This window comes from Sus scrofa, chromosome 9 (assembly GCF_054392235.1).
Source record: "Sus scrofa isolate SSC_HxYL_T2T_F1_AM1 chromosome 9, Sscrofa_HxYL_maternal_Yorkshire_Landrace_v2.0, whole genome shotgun sequence".
Taxonomy (NCBI): domain Eukaryota; kingdom Metazoa; phylum Chordata; class Mammalia; order Artiodactyla; family Suidae; genus Sus; species Sus scrofa.
In genome coordinates, this window is record NC_139391.1 from 8,753,528 (window position 1) to 8,773,218 (window position 19,691).

A 19,691-nucleotide genomic window follows, 5' to 3' on the forward strand; every position below is an offset into this window, starting at 1 on the left:
GGTCTAATTGGAGCTACAGCTGCCGGCCTACACCACAGCCACAGCCACACTGGATCCGAGCTGTGTCTGCGACATGCACCATAGCCCACGGCAATGCCTGAGCGAGGCCAGGGACTGAATCCACCACCTCATGGTTCCTCATTGGATTCGTTTCCACTGCACCATAATGGGGACTCCCAAAAATTTTAAAATATTTTAATTTTTTAAAAATATTAAATATTAAAAAGAATTTTAAAGTACACATTACATGTATCATAATTTATAACTACCATTTACAGAACATTTATAATAGTATAGGCATTGGGTTATTTACCTTACACACATGATCTCCAGGCCTCAACAATAATCCTACAAAGTAAACATTCCCTGTCAATTTACAGACGAGGCTCAAAGAGAGTAAACGACCTGCTCAAGGTAATCAGCTAAGTGGCAGAGCAAGAAGCTGAAGCCAGGTCTATCTATACCAAAGTCCAAACTGCCTCTACAGTTTGTGAAGTGCTGTACGACTTCAAAGCACTTTCACAAAGAGTTTATTAAGGAGAGTGCACAAATCCTAGAGGACGGCAAAATGATGCACTGAATCTGCACGGAAGTACAGAAAAATATATTTTTATTTTAAAAATTGTTTTAATTTTTTGCTTTTAGGGCCACACCTGTGGCATATGAAAGTTCCTAGACTGGGGTCAAGTCATCGAAATGGAGCTGCAGCTGCTGGCCTATACGACAGCCACAGCAATACAGGATCCAACCCGTGTTTGCAAGCTGCATCGCAGCTCAGGGCAATGCTGGATCCTTAACCCACTGAGGAAAGCCAGGGATCAAACCCGTACCCTCATGGATACTACTCGGGTTTGTAACCCACTGAGACACAACAGAAACTCCCTTTTCTAATTTTTTTTTAACTCAAGAATTTTACTACATTTATAATTACACAACCATTATCACAACCTAATTTTACTAAAAAAATTTTATTATAGTTGATTTACAATGTTCTATCAATTTCTGTTGTACGGCAAAGTGATCCAGTTACATATTTATACATACTTTTTTTTTTTGCATTATCCTCCATCATGTTCTATCACAAGTGATTAAATATAGTTCCCTGTGCTATATAGCAAGATCTCATTGCTTATCCATTCCAAATGCAATAGTTTGCATCTACCCCAAACTCCCAGTCCATCCTACTCCCTCCCCTCCCCCTTGACAACCACAAATCTGTTCTCCATGTCCATGAGTTTGTTTCTTTTCTGTAGAGAGGATCATTTGTGCCATATATATTAGGTTCCAGATATAAATGATGTCATATGGTATTTGTCTTTCTCTTTCTGACTTAGTTCACTTAGTATGAGAGTCTTCATTTAGTATGAGTAGTTCCATCCATATTGCTGCAAATGGCATTATTTTGTTCTTTTTTATGGCTGAGTAGTATTCCGTTGTGTATATGCAATAAATGTAGATGCAAAAATTCTAAATTCTTAGCCATCCACAACCAAATCCAACAACATATAAAAAAGATCATACACTATGACCAAGTGAGATTCATCCCAAGTTTGTAAGGATGGTTCAACATATGCAAATCAATCAACGTCATAAACCATATTATCAAAAGAAAAGTCAAAAACCACATGATCATCTCAAGAGATGCAGAAAAAAGCACTTGACAAAATCCAATATCCACTCGTGATAAAACCTCTTACCAAAGTGGGTATAGAAGGAACATAACTTAACGTAATAAAAGCCATTTATAAGAAACCCACAGCCAATATAATATTCAACAGAGAAAAGCTGAAAGACTTCCTGCCAAAATCTGGAACAAAAACAAGGATGCCCACTCTTACCACTGTTACTCAACATAGTATTGGAAGTCCTAGCCACAGCAGTCAGACAAATAAAAGGAATAAAAGGTATCCAAATTGGAAGAGAAGAAGTAAAATTGTTACTCTATGCAGATGACATGATATTATATAGAGAAAACCCCAAGGATTCCACGAAATCTACTCAAACTGATCAATGAACTCAGCAAAGTAGCAAGACACATGATTAACATTCAGAAATTGGTTGCATTTCTGTATACAAACAGTGAAATATTAGAAAAGGAATACAAAAATACAATACCTTTTATTTTTTATTTTTTAATTTATTTTTTGCTTTTTAGGGCCGCATCCGTGGCATGGAGGTTCCCAGGCTAGGGATCTAACCAAAGCTGCAGATGCTGGCCTACACCACAGCAACGCCAGATCCAAGCTGTGTCTTCGACGTACACCACAGCTTCCGGCAACACCAGATCCTTAACCCACTGAGTGAGGCCAGGGATCAAACCCGCAACCTCATGGTTCCTAGTCAGATTCATTTCTGCTGTGCCACAATTAAAAACACAATGCCTTTAAAGTTGAACCCCCCAAAATTAAATACCTAGGAATAAACCTGACCAAGGAGGTGAAAGAATTATATGCTGAGAACTATAAAACATTAATCAAGGAAATTAAAAAGGATTCAAAGAATTGTAAAGATATTCTATGCTCCTGGATTAGAACAATTAATGTTGTTAAAATGGACATACTACCCAAAGCAATCTCAGATTCAATGAGATCCTTATCAAATTACCCATGACATTTTTCACAGGACTAGACAATCCAAAAATTTATATACGGAACCATAAAAGTCCCAGAATTGCCAAAGAAATCCTGAGGAACAAAACCAAGTCTGACGCACAAGTCTCCCAGACTTCAGGCAGTATCACAAAGCTACAGTAATCAAGACAGTCTGGCACTGGTACAACGACAGACATAAAGACCAATGGAATAGAATAGAGAACCCAGAAAAACACCCAGACACCTAGGGTCAATTAATCTTCAACAAAGGAGGCAAGAATATAAAATGGGAAAAATACAGTCTCTTCAGCAGGTGATGCTGGGAATACTTGACAGCGGCATGTAAGTCAATGAAACTAGAACACACCACGCACAAAAATAAACTCAAAATGGCTTAAAGACTTAAACATAAGACAAGACACCATAAAACTCCCAGAAAACAGGCAAGACATTCTCTGACATCAACTCTACAAATATTTGCTTAGGTCTGTCTCCCAAAGCAATAGAAATAAAACAAAAATAAACCAATGGGACCTAATCAAACTTAAAAGCTTTTGCACAGCAAAGGAAACCATAAAAAAAAGACCAAGAAGACAACCCATGGTGTGGGAAAAAATAGTTTCAAATGATGCAACCAACGAGGGCTCCAAAATATACAAATAACTCATACAACTCAATAGCAAAAAAAATAAACTCAATTGAAAAATGGGCAGAAGATCTGAATAAACATTCCTCCAAAGAAGACATACAGATGGCCAACAGGCACATGAAAAAACCCTCAACATCACTAATTACCAAAGAAATGCAAATCAAAACTAGGTACCACCTCACACCTGTCAGAATGGCCATCATTAACAAGTCTACAAATACACGCTGGAGAGGGTGTGGGGAAAAGGGAACCCTCCCACACTGTTGGTGGAAATGTAAATTGGTACAACCACTATGGAAAACAGTATGGAGGTACCTCAGAAAGCTAAACATAGAACCACCATACGATCCAGCAATCCCACTCCTGGGCATACATGCAGACAACACTTTCATTGAAAAAGATACATGCACGCATATGTCCATTGCAGCATTATTCATAATAGTCGAGACAAGGAAACAACTTAAATGTCCATCGACAGGTGACTGGATCACAATCTAATTTTAGGGGGGAAAAAAGGTTTTTTTAACCTAAAAGTGAAAAGAAGAACTGAAGCTTTACTGACATTGATTATATGGATTAACACTGCTCTCCCTAGACCACAAATCGGTCTGTGAGCGCATCTCAAGGGAACTGTGAGACTGTACTAGGATGCGGGGTGGACAGTGGTGCCTTCTCTCAGGTATCCCAAGCTTGCTCCTCCTTGGGAGACCCCTCTTTCAGTCAAAGGTACTACCACACACTAATTGCTTAAGACAGAGACCTTCCTTCCCTCTTTTTCACTCATAGGCCATCAACTATCCAAGCCAACCTATTCTGTCCTTCATTAACTCAACTTGGTCAGGCTCTCTCCGTCACTACTGCTACTGGATTACATTCAGGCTCCCATCATCGTTCGTCTCCACTACTCAAACGGCATCTAACTGCTCTTGCTGCCTGGAAGTTTGCTCCTCTCTAACCCACTCACCGCAGAGGCCATTCTTCCCGGCACTCTTCTGTAGGGACTCTCTGTGGGTCTCCGAAGGAAAACATGCTTTCTCACCTCCAGACACAGCACATGCTGCTCCCTTTGCCTGAAATACCCTCTGCTTCTCTTACATCTGGATACCTCCTGGCCACACTCCAGAACTCAGCTCTAGAGTTGACTTTCCTCTAGAAAGTCTTCCATAAACCCCTCAAATCTGAGTCAAGGTCCTTCTTATGCTCTTCCATGGCACCCTATGCACCCCCTGGTAGCCTTGTCTTTGTGCAAAGCAACCACTGCTTTCTTGACCATTTCCCCACTAGACTCCTGAGTGTAGAAACAGTGCCTCTGTCATGCCTGTATTCCCAGGGTGCCCATGCCTGTGGCACAGAAGGGTTTTGAGAAATGCCTGCTGAACACACATATGAATGGCAAGCTGAAGTCAGAGAAGAAAGAACTCAAGAAGTCTTTGACACTTACTAGGTGACCTTAGGGGATTCACAAATGTCTACACCACCAGCCTTACAAAACTGTTGTAAGCCATCAGTGGAGAATAGACAAGAAAGCATTTTGAATAACAAATATCATAAACTTTAAAGAGATCCAAGAGGAAAAAAGCATCACAATGAGAACTATTCTAAGCACAGCAATACTAGAGAAATACAAAGAAGCAAAAAATCTCTTCTTTCCATGTAGTTTACAAAGATAGAAAAATAAATATACACACATGTGCACATAAACAGAGTAACAGCAAATGGGAACCAATTTTTGTTGACTGGATGAATATACACAAAGGAAAGCTATAGATTTCCCAAAATACATAAGGCCTCTAGAATCATGAAACAATATCAGAACATTATAAACAGAAATTGAGGTTAATAATAATCAGAACAATAACAAAATATACCATATACAGAAACAAACTCAAAATGGATTCAAGCCCTAAACGTAAGGCCAGATACTATAAATTGCCCAGAGGAAAACACAGGCAGAATGCACTTTAACATAAATCACAGCAATATCTTTTTGGATCCACCTCCTAGAGGAATGAAAAGAAAAACAAAAATAAACAAATGAGAGCTAATTAAACTTAAAAAATTTTGCATAGCAAAGGAAACCATAAACAAAATGAAAAGATAACCCCCTAAATGGGAGAAAACATTTGCAAACAAAGCAACTGACAAGGGATTTATCTCCAAAATATGCAAACATGTTATGCAGCTTTACATCAAAAAATCCAAAAAAACCCAGTCAAAAAATGGTCAGAAGATCTAAATAGATATTTCTTCAAAGAAGACAGATGGCCAAAAAGCAAATGAAATGATGTTCCACACCACTAATTATTAAAGAAACACAAATCAAAACTACAATGAAGTATCACCTCACACCAGTGAGAACAGCCATCATCAAAAAGTCTATAAACAATAAATGCTGCAGAAGGTACAGAGAAAAGAACCCTCCTACACTGCTGGTGGGAATGTAAATTGGTGCAACCATTATGGAAAACAGTATGGAGTTTCCTTAAAAAATTAAATGTAGAACTACCATATGATCTGGCAATCCCACTCCTGGGCATATATCCAGAGAAAAACCACAATCTGAAAAGATACATGCACCCCGCTATTTATCGCAGCAGCACTATTTTACAATAGCCAAGACATGGAAGCAACCTAAATGTCCATCTACAGATGCATGGATAAAGAAGATGTGGTATGCATACACACACACACACACACACACACACACACACACACACACACACACACAGAGGAATATTACTCAGTCATAAAAAAGAAAGAATGCCATTTACAACAACATGGGTGAACTTCGAGATTCTCATACGAAGTGAAATGAGTCAGATAAGACAAATGTCACATGATATCACTTATATGTGGTATCTTAAAAACTGAGACAAATGAACTCATTTACAAAAGAGAAGCACACTCAAGACTTTGAAAACAAGCTTACAGATACTAAAGGGGAAGGGTGGGAGGGAGGGGTGGCTTGGCAGCTTGGGATGGCATATGCGCACTGTGGTGTATGGAATGGACGGTCAGCGGGGACCGGCTGTACAGCATAGGGAACTCCGCCCAATGCTCTGTGATAACCTATGTGGGAATGGATATGTGTATATGTACAACTGAATCACTCTGCTGTAGAGTAGAAATGAACACGGCATTTTAAATCAACTATACCTCACTAAAATTTTGAAAAAAACAATAACATAATAAATATCATCAGCGATCTCTGGCATTTAAGTATTTGTTGAACACCTAAAGTAGGCAGGAGCTTTGAGGGGCATAAAGGTATCTTAGAAATGGATCTGCCATGCACAACACGGTGATAAATAAGATAGAAAGTGATGAATGACAAGAGGAAGGAAGGCTATATAAGGAAACCTCAGGAAGGAAGATAGCTGATTGTGGGACCTAGAGGGTATGTGGAGGAGGTGACATTTCCCTCAAGTCTTAAATAATGGCTAAGCAGGATCTGCAGCAGTCGGAAGAAAAGGCAGACTGAGGAAACAGCTTGAGCAAAAACAGAAAAAAAATTTTTTTAATGTACATCTTTAAGAAACTCTAAGTTATTCTGTTTGGCTGGAGGTATAGGGAATAAGGTTGGAAGGGAAGTGATAACTAGAGAGAGGTTCAGTTTTGAAATCACAGGCGTTTAGACTTTATTTTCAGCATTATTTAGCATCACCACACATTCTCCTGCCCTTCCTCCCTTCCTCCTTCTGTCTCTCTCAGGCTCCTTCCCACTCCCCACTCCCTTGGGCGTGGCGGACACGTGGGGAGTGGTGAGGACGGGACTGGAGGCAGACAGCCAGTTTACTGGACTTAACAACGGCTCTGGAGAAAAACAGCAGGTCCTAGTTTCAAGAAACTCATAGGCCCGAACTTCCACTACGTTACAGTAGGAAAAATGACTACAAATTGTTAAAAACTTAAAACCAGGTACTTACTGATTTCTTATTAGGCTGGCTGCTGTCGTAGCCGGTGGTAATGTCTCGTACATGCAATATAGCAAATGTCCCACAAAATTTTGGGTACTCTTTTGGAGAATCAAAATTGCGAAGCCTTTCAAATATACTTTTGATGGTAGTTGGCTCATAACACAAGAAATATGACGTTTTTGAAATATGATAACCATATCTGCACAAAGATTTGAAGTGTGAAAATAAGACGGCAAGTCACTCTTTAGAAAAGTATGCATTAAATATAAGCCTATTACAGTGTTATGTAGAAAGAGGCAGTTCTTAATTCGGACAATTTTAGTGCTTTTTTAAAAGGAATGACCATTCCTCAAAAGCAAATGGAGAAAGCTCAAAGTGGGACAAAAACCGAAAAAAATCAGAAAACAAAATTCTTAATAGTAAAACTTACTTTTCATAAACCTTAATCAGTTGTTGTTTCAATGTTATATTCATGGTTTCCAGGTAAGATGCCATCTCAGCAATAACAACAGCTGCACTCACCCCATCTTTATCCAAAACCGAAGTTCCACACAGAAAACCTGAGTTTAAAAAAAACCAAAAACTCTAAAAAGGAGGAAAACATCAGCCTATATATAATTTCAATGAATTTAAAAAGTCTCGTAATAAATGAAAATCCACCGATACTGTAGGTATTTAGGGGGCCTTTAAGGGTCTTTTCTTTTTCCTGCTGAAAAATGTATCTACACATTTCTGAGCTTTTGGTGGTCTTTACAAGTCAAAAAGCAAAACCAGATGACAAAAATTCCTCTCTATAGAATTACCGTATTTAAAAAAAATGCTCTCATTCAAATTTCAAGTATTTTAATATTTACTACATACCAATAGACTCCTCAAACGCAAAAAGGACTTCTTTCCCATTTTCCAGGAGGTCTTTTATTCTACTTCCAATCCATTTAAAACCAGGTAATGTTTCCTGAAATGCAGAGGCGGAGGCCACTCTAGTTAGTTACGTCACTCTTTCATAAAAACACACAGTAGAGAAAAGCCTGTCACTAGATGCACATAAGCCTTTCATAATGATCTTCTGCGGTGGGTCTTCAGCCCACAGAGGTTTACATAGTGGTAAACATTACAGCCATAAAGTGCACAGATACACGCACTGCCACAACTCATGACCTACTACTTATCAGGCACAATAAGAGGTGATGTACATCAAAGATAATCCAGTAAGTGGTGATGCCCAGAGTCACAAAGCAACATAAATACATATTATGATCGCCTGCTATTTACCAAGCACTGTAACAGCTGCTTTATATCATTATCCTTTTTAATGCTCACAAAAACTCTGTTGCTGAAACAGAGGCTCAGAGACTCAGTAAATTTGCCCAAGATTATGCTGCATATAAGGGATGGAGCCAGGATTCAATTATACTGCTTCTCATAAACTGTCCTTCAAGCTGCATTATAAGCACTAATGCAAGAGTGCCCATGAAGGCTGTAATTTAGTCCTTTGAGTAATCAAAGGCCATAAAGCTTCTGAATGATGCACTTTTGACATGACCACAACATATACCTGAACCAAGGGTACTTCACCATAACACCACAGCCCAAATCAAACCATCAAGAAAGTTACTGAGTCCTTTAGTAATTATATTTGAGGACTTTTCATCCGATGAGCTACTGTTCGTTTTATGTTATTTTTTTATTTTTTTGGCCGTCTCGTGGCATGTAGAGTTCCCACGCCAGGGAATCAGATCCAAGCTGCAGTTGCAGCTGCAGCAATGCCAGATCCCTCAACCTGCTGTGCTGAGTGGGGAATCGAACCTGCCAGGGATGCTGCCAATCCCATAGCACAACAGTAGGAATGCCTACAGTCCATTTTAAAGACATAATGTGTTTTACAGTCAACAGAAAGAGCACGTGTGGGACTCCAGAGCGCTCCATTGCTCACTTAAGATTCCTCATTTCCCTCTAAAAAATATATATAAGCCAAAAATCTCTGCAGCACACACCCGCTCCCCCAACAAAAACAGGGAAGCAAATTTATATTATTGGTCTCAGAATCATGTTCTTTTTTTCTCTTTTGTGCTCAGTATGGACAAGGTTAACGTTACAGTAATTCAGAACTTCAAGGCTTGAATGAAATTCCAATTTCTTCTATTTTGCTATTTGTATTTTAGAAAGTCTGAGATTGAAAGTTCTTTTTTATTAAGAAAGTTCTTTATCCCAGAGGTGACATTTTCACTGATATTTGGCAAAGAGGAAAGAGGAAAAGCAACTTAATTGGCAATAGTCCCAGTAACTATAAAAATGGTCAGCTTAACTGCCCAAGGCTCACAAACGGTTAATGATCAATGATCTGTAAGGAGTGAGTGACAGAGAGAGAGAGGGAGGAGAGAGGGAGAGAGAGGGAGGGAGAGAGTCATTATTTGTTTTTGGGATGTAGAATCATGGGATCTTAATTAGCAATTTAGAATACCACTTAAAGTTTCTTAATCCTAAACTAGTAGTCAATGACAGCTACAATTTTTTGGAATGGAGTTTATGCTACTGAAGAGGTTGCTGGGAGCCAGATTTTCTCAGTTTGAACATCTAAAATACTGTTGTAGAGGAATAATAAACATTAACGCAATTTTTTGAGCCACACCCACAGCATGTGGAAGTTTCCAGGCCAGAGATCAAACTTGAGACTTGAGACACAGCAGTGACTACACCAAATCCTTAACTTGCTGAGACACCAGGGAACTCCACATTAATGCAATTTTTTTTTTTTTTTTTTGTCTTTTTGCTATTTCTTTGGGCCACTCTCGCGTCACATGGAGGCTCCCAGGCTAGGGATCGAACTGGAGCTGTAGCCACCGGTCTACGCCAGAGCCACAGCAACGTGGGATCCGAGCCGCGTCTGCAACCTACACCACAGCTCACGGCAATGCCAGATCGTTAACCCACTGAGCAAGGGCAGGGACCGAACCCGCAACCTCATGGTTCCTAGTCAGATTCGTTAACCACTGCGCCACGACGGGAACTCCTAATGCAATTTTTAATGAACATCTTGTCTTAGTTTTAGAAATTCAGGTACAGAATGAATTTGGCACAAGGTGTCTCAATGACCAAAGAGATTAAGCAAATGTTAACAGAATTAGCAAAAGAAGAGAGAATGAAATCAATTACAGTCAGTTTTGGTGGGGAGATGGCTTTAACTTACAGAAATAGCTTTAGAAAAGTAGCACACAGGTATTATCTATTCTTACTTCAAAATGAAATCCTTCTTTAAGTGCAATTGCCTTCAGAATTTTGGACGAGACGGTGGTGGCTAACATATAAATGTTCTTCACATCAACATTTGTTGACTTATTTTTCTTCCAGCAATCAAACATCCACCACCCAAACAAAGCTGCCAACTCATTCCCTGTGAAAACTTTCCAATCACCACTGTAGAGAGAAGGCAAATTCAAGTCAAGACATTTATAACTTCTCATTAAAACTTCTTGACCCCAAGACCTACAAATTACTATCCTTCGCACAGAAAACCCTCACAACTATTGAATGGGGTTTTTTGTTTCTTTCTTTTTCAGCCGCACCCATGGCGTATGGAAGTTCCCAGGCCAGGGATCTAATCTGAGCCACAGCTGCGACCCACGCCACAGCTGCTACAACGCTGGATCCTTAACCCACTTCACTAGGCCAGTGATCAAAGCAGTGCCTCCACAGAGACAAGCCAGATAATTAAGCCGCTGTGCTACAGTGGTAACTGCTTGTATGTTTTTTTGGTTTGTTTTGTTTTGCTTTTCAGGGCCGCACCTGTGGCATACGGAAGGTCCCGGCTAGGGGTCTAATCAGAGCTACAGCTGCCGGCTTATGCCACAGCCACAACAACGGCATATCCGAGCTGCATTTGTGACCACAGTTCATGGCAACACTGGATCCTCACCCCACTGAGCGAGGCCAGGGATTGAACCTGCATCCTCATGGATACTAATCGGGTTTGTTAACTGCTGAGCCACGAAGGGAACTCCCTCGTACGGGTTCTTTGAGCAAATGTTTACAACTACTTTTCCAACTGACCAGGGTGAGCTTTACATAAGGACATGTGTCACCACATTATAGCAGCAAAAATACACAACAACCCAAAGGATCACAATTAGGAAATGATTACACTGATTAAGCATCCTGTTGGGGTCCTATGCCATTTTATTTTTATTATTTATTATTATTTTTCTTTTTACAGCTGCACCTGCAGCATATGGAAGTTCCCAAGCTAGAGATCGAACTGGAGCTGCAGCTGCAGGCCTATGTTACAGCTTGAAGCAACGCTGGATCCTTAACCCACTGAGTGAGGCCAGGGATCAAACCCACATCCTGCTAGAGAATACTCAGGTTCTTAACCACTGAGCCACAGTGGGAACTCCCCTATGCCATTTTTAAAAATTAATATTTTAAATAATATTTAAGGACATAAAAAACGCTCACAGTACAACAGTAAATGGAGAATAATCAAGATATAAAACCATATACAGTATGATCATAATTTTATGCAAAACAAATAAATATTTGAATGGAAAAAACAGGAAGGAAATGTCAAAATATCAACATAGGTAGTCATTTCTAGATAGTGGGCTTACAGGGGGTCGTCTCTGACTGCTTTTCAAAGGTTAAGCTTCTAATCAAATCACAGGTTCTACTTACTTCTCCTGAAGTTCTGCCACTGCCAATCGGTCTGCATCAGGATCTGTGGCGAGCACTATCCGGGCATTTTCTTTCTCTGCCAGTCTCAAAGAGAGTTCCTGAAATGGAGACCCCAAAAGCTGGATTGCATTGAAGATGTTAATTTTGATGTTAACATTCCTAAATGTGGGCACTATGTTGGTGATATCAATTTCAGAAGGAATAGAGTTTGGCTAAATTAGAAATAAGCCTAGAAGTAGGGATACCCACCACAGAGATTTGAAACAAAACAGAATTTATGGCCCTAATATAATGTAAAAGATGCAAACTAAAGTGATTTTTGCTTTTGTGAGTCATCTTTCTGTGTGGTGTTTTTTTGTTTGTTTGTTTTGCTTTTTAGGGCCAAACCTGCAGCATATGGAGGTTCCCAGGCTAGGGGTCGAATCGGAGCTACAGCTGCCGGCCTACACCACAGCCACAGCAACACAGGATCTGAGCAGCGTCTGTGACCTACACCACAGCTCACGGCAATTCCAGATCCTAACCCACTGAGCGAGGCCAGGGACCAAACCCGCAACCTCATCCTTACCAGTCAGATTTGTTTCTGCTGCACCACAATGGGAACTCTTGTGAGCAATCTATCTATTCAAAAAGTTTAATACTCTTAATAACAATTTAAATAGAAAAATACCAGCACAGATTCTCCTTCTTCAGGATTTGGGCATTTAACAGTAGAAAAGTCTGGATCAGGATCTTTTTGTTCTGGCACTGGAATTGGAGGCTTAAAACCAAACACCTGAAAAGCCAACTGCACATAGTCATGTCCGACTCCGTGAAAAGACGTATGTACAAATTTCAAGGTGGTCTTTGAGTTTAATTCCCTGTAAAGGAGATCATCAATCAATACCATGAAACTCATTATTTGCGATACAATGAAAGTGAGCTAGAGCAAAAGCTAAAATCTATTTTGTTAGGATAAGGAAAATATACTCAAAAAGCCAGAATGTTTTCTAAAAATAGTGTTAGCTATTCACGGAATAGTTACAGAAATATGGAAATAGGTAAGGAAAAAAATCAAATTTTAGAGAAAATTTCCTGATCTTATATAGAGTATATATTCAGCTACACCTTTTAACAGCTTTATGGAGAGATAATTAACATACTGAACAGTTCATCCACTTAAAGTACACAATTCAGTGGCTGTCACAACAGTCCCAGAGTTGTTCAACCATTACCATAATCAATTTTAGACCAGTCCCACTGCCCCCAAAAGAGAGTCCATACCCCTGAGCTGCCACACCCTAACCCTCCCACTCCTCCCAGCCACAGGCAACCACTCTCGTACTTTGTTTTCATCTCTATAGATCTGCTTGCTCTGGACATTTCATATCAATGAAACCATACAACATGTGGCCCCATGTGGCTGGCCTTCCTCACTTAGCACAGTGAATAATATTTCATTATTATTATTATCTATAACGCAGTATGGATATACTACATTTTATCCATCTATTCATCAGCTGATGGATATTTGGGTAATTTCTACTTTCTGACTATTATGAACAGTACTCTCTAACTACAATTTTAATATAATGAAGAGCCGACATATATTTATCCCCATTTATTTTCCATATTTCTTAATCTTATTCTAAGGTAATCTTATCCTGTATTCCCACTTGGATACCTGTAAAAACAGATCTTTTTCAGATCTTCCATGTATCTCCTACAAATGTCCTGCAGAGGATCTCTTGTAAGTGGGCTGGTATCCACTAAATTATCATTCCAGGAACCATTCCAGGGTTCCACACATTCTTCTATACATTTCAGAATTTCTTTATCATGAGGAGATGTGATCTGAGCACCATTTTCCCAATAAACCTAGATGACCAGTAAACACAGCTATAATTACTTCAACTGTTGACTGTATGTCTTCTTAGCCACAGTAGAGAAGCCTACCAAATTAACCAAGTAGAAAATGTCAACATTGGACTAATTTAATAAATGCCCAAGGATATTGACGGTAATAATTCCACGGGGACTTTTCAACAAAATGATGTGTTATTTTCTCATTTAGAAGTATACTTTAATAACATTAAAGTTATTAAAATGCAAGTAAAATATAATTGGGGTATCATTATGACAACATTATAATATGCATATACCACAGTGTCCAATCATAATCTTAGATCCATAACTATATACAAAAGATAACCTAAGAAACCATGGAATATCAATAAAACTTGATACTATGAAATGTTAGCATTATAAACAGGTTCTGTTATGTGATAAAGACAAAATTATTTTTCATTTATAAATTAAAGCCCAAGTTCCTGTTGTGGCTTAGTGGTAATGAACCTGACTAGTATCCATGTGGATGCATGTCGAATCCCTGGCCTCACTCAGTGGGCTGAGGATCTGGCATTGCCAGGAGCTGTGGCATAGGTTGTAGATGTGGCTTGGATCCAGCATTGCTGTGGTTGGCAGCTATAGCTCCAATTCGACCCCTACCCTGGGAACTTCCAAACGCCACATGTGCAGCCCTAAAAAGTAGAAAAAAAAAAAAAAAGTCTGTATCATGGAAGATAATTAACATGCTAACTACTCCATATACATTTCACTATACGTATTTTCAGTATTTAATGAAAATACATTTCATTAAGTTGTCAGTTTGTCAAGTAGCCTCATCAACAAGACATAAAGAATAGTTAACAAAAAAAGCAAGAAAATGTTTTTCTATAATTCACAGGATCTCTGCTTATAGAATATCTATACTGGCTTCTCCTGTGTATTTGATATGCATCCCCTCTACTGCACTGTGAACGAAGGAAAAAAAGAAGGCATCTGAATAAAATAAACTCTGTGCTAAGCAATCTACTAGATTAAATGGCCTAAAAATTCTCACTGTATAAATACCTCCAAATGTTAGATAAAGTAGAAAAAAGAATTATCTAAAATGCGTAGCTCAGTTCACAAGAAGGAAAGGGAGAAGTCCAGGCAGTGGGAAAAAAGGAAAGAATGGAAAACCAGAGTGATAAGTCTGTGGGCTGCTGCTATGGATGCCTGGGGTTTGGGAATGATTCATTTATCTGGTTCTTGAGTTGTAGTGCCCATGTGGAAGGTAAGAAAATGCAACTGAGATGTCCCTCTTAGTGAAAACACAGAACAGAAAAAGCTCTGCCCATTATTATTGAAAGATGGTGTTTCTTTTTAAATTCTGAGTGATTCAAAAATTCCAAATCTGGAGAAAATAACTGCAAATGAAGTGACTGACAAGGGATTAATCCCCAAATTATAAACACCTTCTGCGGCTCAACACCAAAAAAAACAAACAACCCTATCAAAAAATGGGCAAAAGATCTAAACAGACAATTCTCCAGAGAAGACATACAGACGGCCAAAAAACACACGAAAAGATGTTCAACATCACTCATGATTAGAGAAATGCAAATCAAAACCACTATGAGATACCACCTTACACAAGCCAGAATGTCCATCATCAAACAATAAATGCTGGACAGGGTGTGGAGAAAAAGGGAACCCTATTATACTCTTGGTGGGAATGTAAATTGGTACAACCACTCTGGAAAACTGTGGAGATTCCTCAGAAAACTAAAAATAGAATTACCATTTGATCCAGCAATCCCACTCTTGGGCATCTATCCAGAGAAAACCATAACTCGAAAAGATATGTGCCCCGGTGTTCATTGCAGCATTATTCACAATAGCAAAGACATGGAAGCAACCTAAATGCTCCTCCACTGATAGATGAGTGCATTAAGAAGATGTGGTACATACACACGATGGAATATTACTTAGCCATTAAAAGGAAAGAAATAATGGCATTTGCAGCAACATGGAAGGACCGAGAAATTATCATGCTAAGTGAAGTCAGTCAGACAACAAGACACCAACATCAAATGCTATCATTTACATGTAGAATCTAAAAACAGGACACAATGGACTTCTTTGCAGAACAGATACTGACTCACAGACTTTGAAAAACTTATGGTTTCCAAGTGAGACAGGCTGGGGGGTGAGGGGATGCACTGAGTGTTTGGGATGGAAATGCTATAATTTGGTTGTGATGATCATTTTGTACAACTATAACTGTAATAAAATTCATTGAGTAAATAAATAAATAAATAAAATTCTTTAGTGGAGGAAAAAAAAATTCCAAAACTTTAGGTCTAAATTAACACAGAAATTGCTCCAGTCAGTTAAACTCCTGAAGTTCCTGCAGAAATTAAAAAAAAAACCAACAAAACCCAAAATTGCTCTGAGGGGATGTTCCCCATTTCAAGTAACCAACAAAATCCTGTCCAAAGAACCTAAAAGTTCACCACGAAAATTTACATACCATGAGAAGAAAAATCCTGGCCTTTCTCTCTGCCTTTCATCTTGTCTTGTAGTTGGACGTGATGCCGAGAAGTACAGCAACCCTCACATAATGGCCACCCTTGAAGAAAAGGCCCCCAAAATCCAGAGATGCCACAGAATCACACCCACAGGCAGGTACTTCTGGATTTTTTTTGTTACATGAGAAAAATGAACTCTTATCAGCTTATGCCAAGTTTGTGGGTTTTCTGAACCTGCAGCAGAGAATATCCCTATCTGATATAGTAACAGAAAAATCCATGCAACAAAATACATCCAGGAATAAACTTAAAAAGAAATGCAAAAGCTCTATTTTAAAATATTTAAAATGTTACTAAAGGATCTAAAAGAAATCCTGGAGGAATAAAAATTATATTCTACTCTATTTTTTTTTTCAGTTGTGCATACAGCAAGTGGAAGTTCTCAGGCCAGGGACTGAACCTGTGCCACAGTAGCAACCCTAGCCACCATAGTGACAATGCCAGATCCTGAGCCCACTGTGCCACAAGGGAACTCCAAAAATACATTCTATTCTTCAATAGAGACTTGATAATGTTATAAAAACATTTAAGCTCCCTAAGTTAATACATAAATGAAACTTGATACCAATAAAAACGTCAAAATAATTTTCCCAAATGTAAAAAATATAATACCATAGTAAAATGGAAAAAATATCATAAAGTCAAAAGGCAAATGATAAAGGGAAAATATCTGAAAAACAGATGCCCAAGAATGACTGGTTATATACAAAGAGTTCCCATAAATCAATACAAAAAAGAACAACCACCTAAGAGGAAAACGGCCAAAACTTTAAAGAGACTTTGCAGGAAAGGGAACATAAATATCTTGCAAATGCTTTAAAAGATGCTCGGCCTCACTCATAAGACAGGTACAGATTAAACTTCACATGTCCACATCTCTGGCTGGTAAAGATCAATACATTTGACAATACCGTGTGGGATAAAGACCCTCCTATAATCTTGTTGAGAGTATCAATTGCTAAAACCACCCTGAACAGGAAACGACAAGTTTTATTTCATAGTCTCTTTGAATCAGAAGCTTCACATCTAGAAATTTACCCTATAGTTCAGCAGGGCCATAGAAATATAACATGAGCCACAAATGCAAGCCACAAATGTAATTTAAAATTTTCTAGTAGCCAAATTAAAAAAATAAAAAAGCATGTGAACTGAATTGTAATAACTCTATATAACCCAACATATCCAACACACTATCACTTCAACATAAAATATTGAGGTAGTTTACATTCTCTTTTCCTATTAAGTCTTCGAATTCGGGTACGATTTGTACACGTACTGCACATCTCAATTCAGACTAGTCATATTTTACTAGTCGTATTTTAGCTGGCTTGTGGCTGTAAGATCAGACAGTGCAGCTATAGATGGCAAAAATAAAAACAATAAGTTAACACTTACTGCGTATCAAAGCCAGACACTAAACAAAGCATTCCTGCATGCATTCTCCTCTCGCCCTGTGATACTGGTTCTATCATTATCCTCAGTTTGTAGATGGGGAAGCCAAAGCACAGGTAAGTCAAGTAACTTGCCTTAGGTGACAAAGCTTCTCAAGTGGCAGAGGTAGGTTCCAAACCCATCCCATAATACTCTTGACCGCTTGTTGCATATGAACAAAGACGTACCCAGGAGAACATTCACTGCAGTAGGGTTTGTGAGCAGCAGCCAATCAGAAACAGATGGGCTCTTCCTCAACTGAGGCTTGGCTAAATAAATTGGGATTCACCTGTGTAGGTTTTTAAAGATGAATGAGGCGAACCCATCTATCGATAGACTGACTGACGGAGAGAATGATCTTTAAGACTGGTTCACTCCGCTGTGCCAAAAAAAGCAAGGCACGTCCATTACAGTGCCCTGCTATTTGTGGGGGGAAAAAAGAGGGAGTGACAAACACATATACAGTAACACATGCATAGACTCTATCTGGAAGAAAACTACAGCTAGAAACAGTATTTGCTTCTGAAAAGGGCCCTATACTAGAGGAAAAGGGTGGGAGAAATACTCTTTATTGTTTAACTTTTCATGCTGTTTAACTTTTATACTTTTTAATTTGTGCTTATACTTTAAGAAAAGAAAATCTTTGAGGATCTACTATGTGACAACTATGTTCAGCAGTCATAAATATCAAAACAAACAAGTCTCTTTACCCATGAGCTTATACTGGGGAATAGGGATGGGAGGGTCAGACAAGCCAATAAATAATTCATCACAAAGAATACAGGTAATTTCAGACAGGTAAGTTCTGTGAAGGAGACAGTCAGGATGAAGACAAGGCCAATGAGTGAAGCCGCTTTAGATAAGGGGCTGAGGAAGGTCTCCTCTAGGTAACAGTATCTGGGCAGGAACCTGAAGGATGGAAATAAGCAAGTCAGCAAGATTTGGGGACAAGCAACCCAATCAGAGGAACAGAGAGGGGAACAGGCTTGATACACTGAAGGGACCGGCAGGGCGGCAGGATGGAAGGGCGCTGCAGCATGACCGGGATGTGGTTAGCACAGGTGAGCAGTGAATGAAATGAGGTTGGAGAGGCAGGCAGGGGACAGAATCTTATAAGCCCCAAAGTAAGAGTGTGGGTTTGTTTAACTCAAAGAATGAGAAGCCACTGAAGCATTTTAAGCAGGAGAGTTAACATGACCTGTTTATCTTCTAAAAGACAGCTGGCTGGATGGAGAATGGACTGCAGGGGAGAGCAAGGCGAAGACGACAAGAGGCGGAGGCAGAAGATATGGGTAGAAGTAAACATATTCCACGTGTATTTTGGATGTAAAATTTGTTGAACCTTTTAGGAAATTAAATGTCAGGAGTGGAGGAGAAGGAGTAATCAAGAATGAACTTTGGGAGTTCCTTTTGTGGCTCAGCAGTTAATGAACCTGACTAGGATCTATGAGGATGCAGGTTTGATCCCTGGCCTTGCTCAGTGGGTTAAGGATCCAGTGTTGCCATGAGCTGTAGGTCACAGATGGGGCTTGGATCCCACATTGCTGTGGCTGTGGTATAGGCTGGCATCTGCAGCTCCAGTTTGACCCCCAGCCTGGGAACCTCCATATGCCATGGGTATGGCCCTGAAAAAGCAAAAAAAAAAAAAAAAAAAAGTTTGTTTTGTTTGGGTGGGTGGTAGTGTGAATTTACAAAGACAGTTAGGACTTGGGGAGGAACACATTTGGGTGAGTATGTGGGAGGTCATGGGGGAATCAAGACCTCTGTCTGGAGACACTGACTTTGGGATGTCTCTCTCTCTTCACCTGAGGTTGCTACTTCCTAGGGATCCATTCTCAACCTCTTTTTCTACTCTACACTAATAAATGATTTCCAAATATTCTCATATGCTCTAATATAAATAAGTACAGGGATCCCAAATCTGTCAGTTGAGGCCAGATTTCTCCCCTGAGCAGCAGGCCTATCTATCCGAATGCCTGCAGGTCATAGTTACGTGGTTGACCCACGAATCCCTCAAACTTAATTATGCCCAAACTGAATC

The 19,691-nt window shown here is 39.3% G+C and overlaps 1 protein-coding gene across 2 annotated transcripts in view; it reads right to left on the minus strand.

Moving 5' to 3' along the window:
- Positions 1-19,691, minus strand: part of PGM2L1 (phosphoglucomutase 2 like 1) — a 73,841-nt gene that overhangs the window by 9,052 nt on the left and 45,098 nt on the right. For both annotated transcript variants that reach the window (XR_014814580.1, XM_003129639.6), the window contains exons 6-12: positions 13,489-13,682; positions 12,496-12,685; positions 11,826-11,923; positions 10,391-10,571; positions 8,019-8,112; positions 7,588-7,717; positions 7,167-7,356 (exon numbers count right to left, since the gene is read on the minus strand). Coding sequence is in view for 1 of the 2 variants with exons in the window: in XM_003129639.6 (XP_003129687.2) it covers positions 7,167-7,356; positions 7,588-7,717; positions 8,019-8,112; positions 10,391-10,571; positions 11,826-11,923; positions 12,496-12,685; positions 13,489-13,682 (1,077 nt within the window). In the remaining variant the exon portion in view is untranslated. The remainder of the gene's footprint in view (positions 1-7,166; positions 7,357-7,587; positions 7,718-8,018; positions 8,113-10,390; positions 10,572-11,825; positions 11,924-12,495; positions 12,686-13,488; positions 13,683-19,691) is intronic.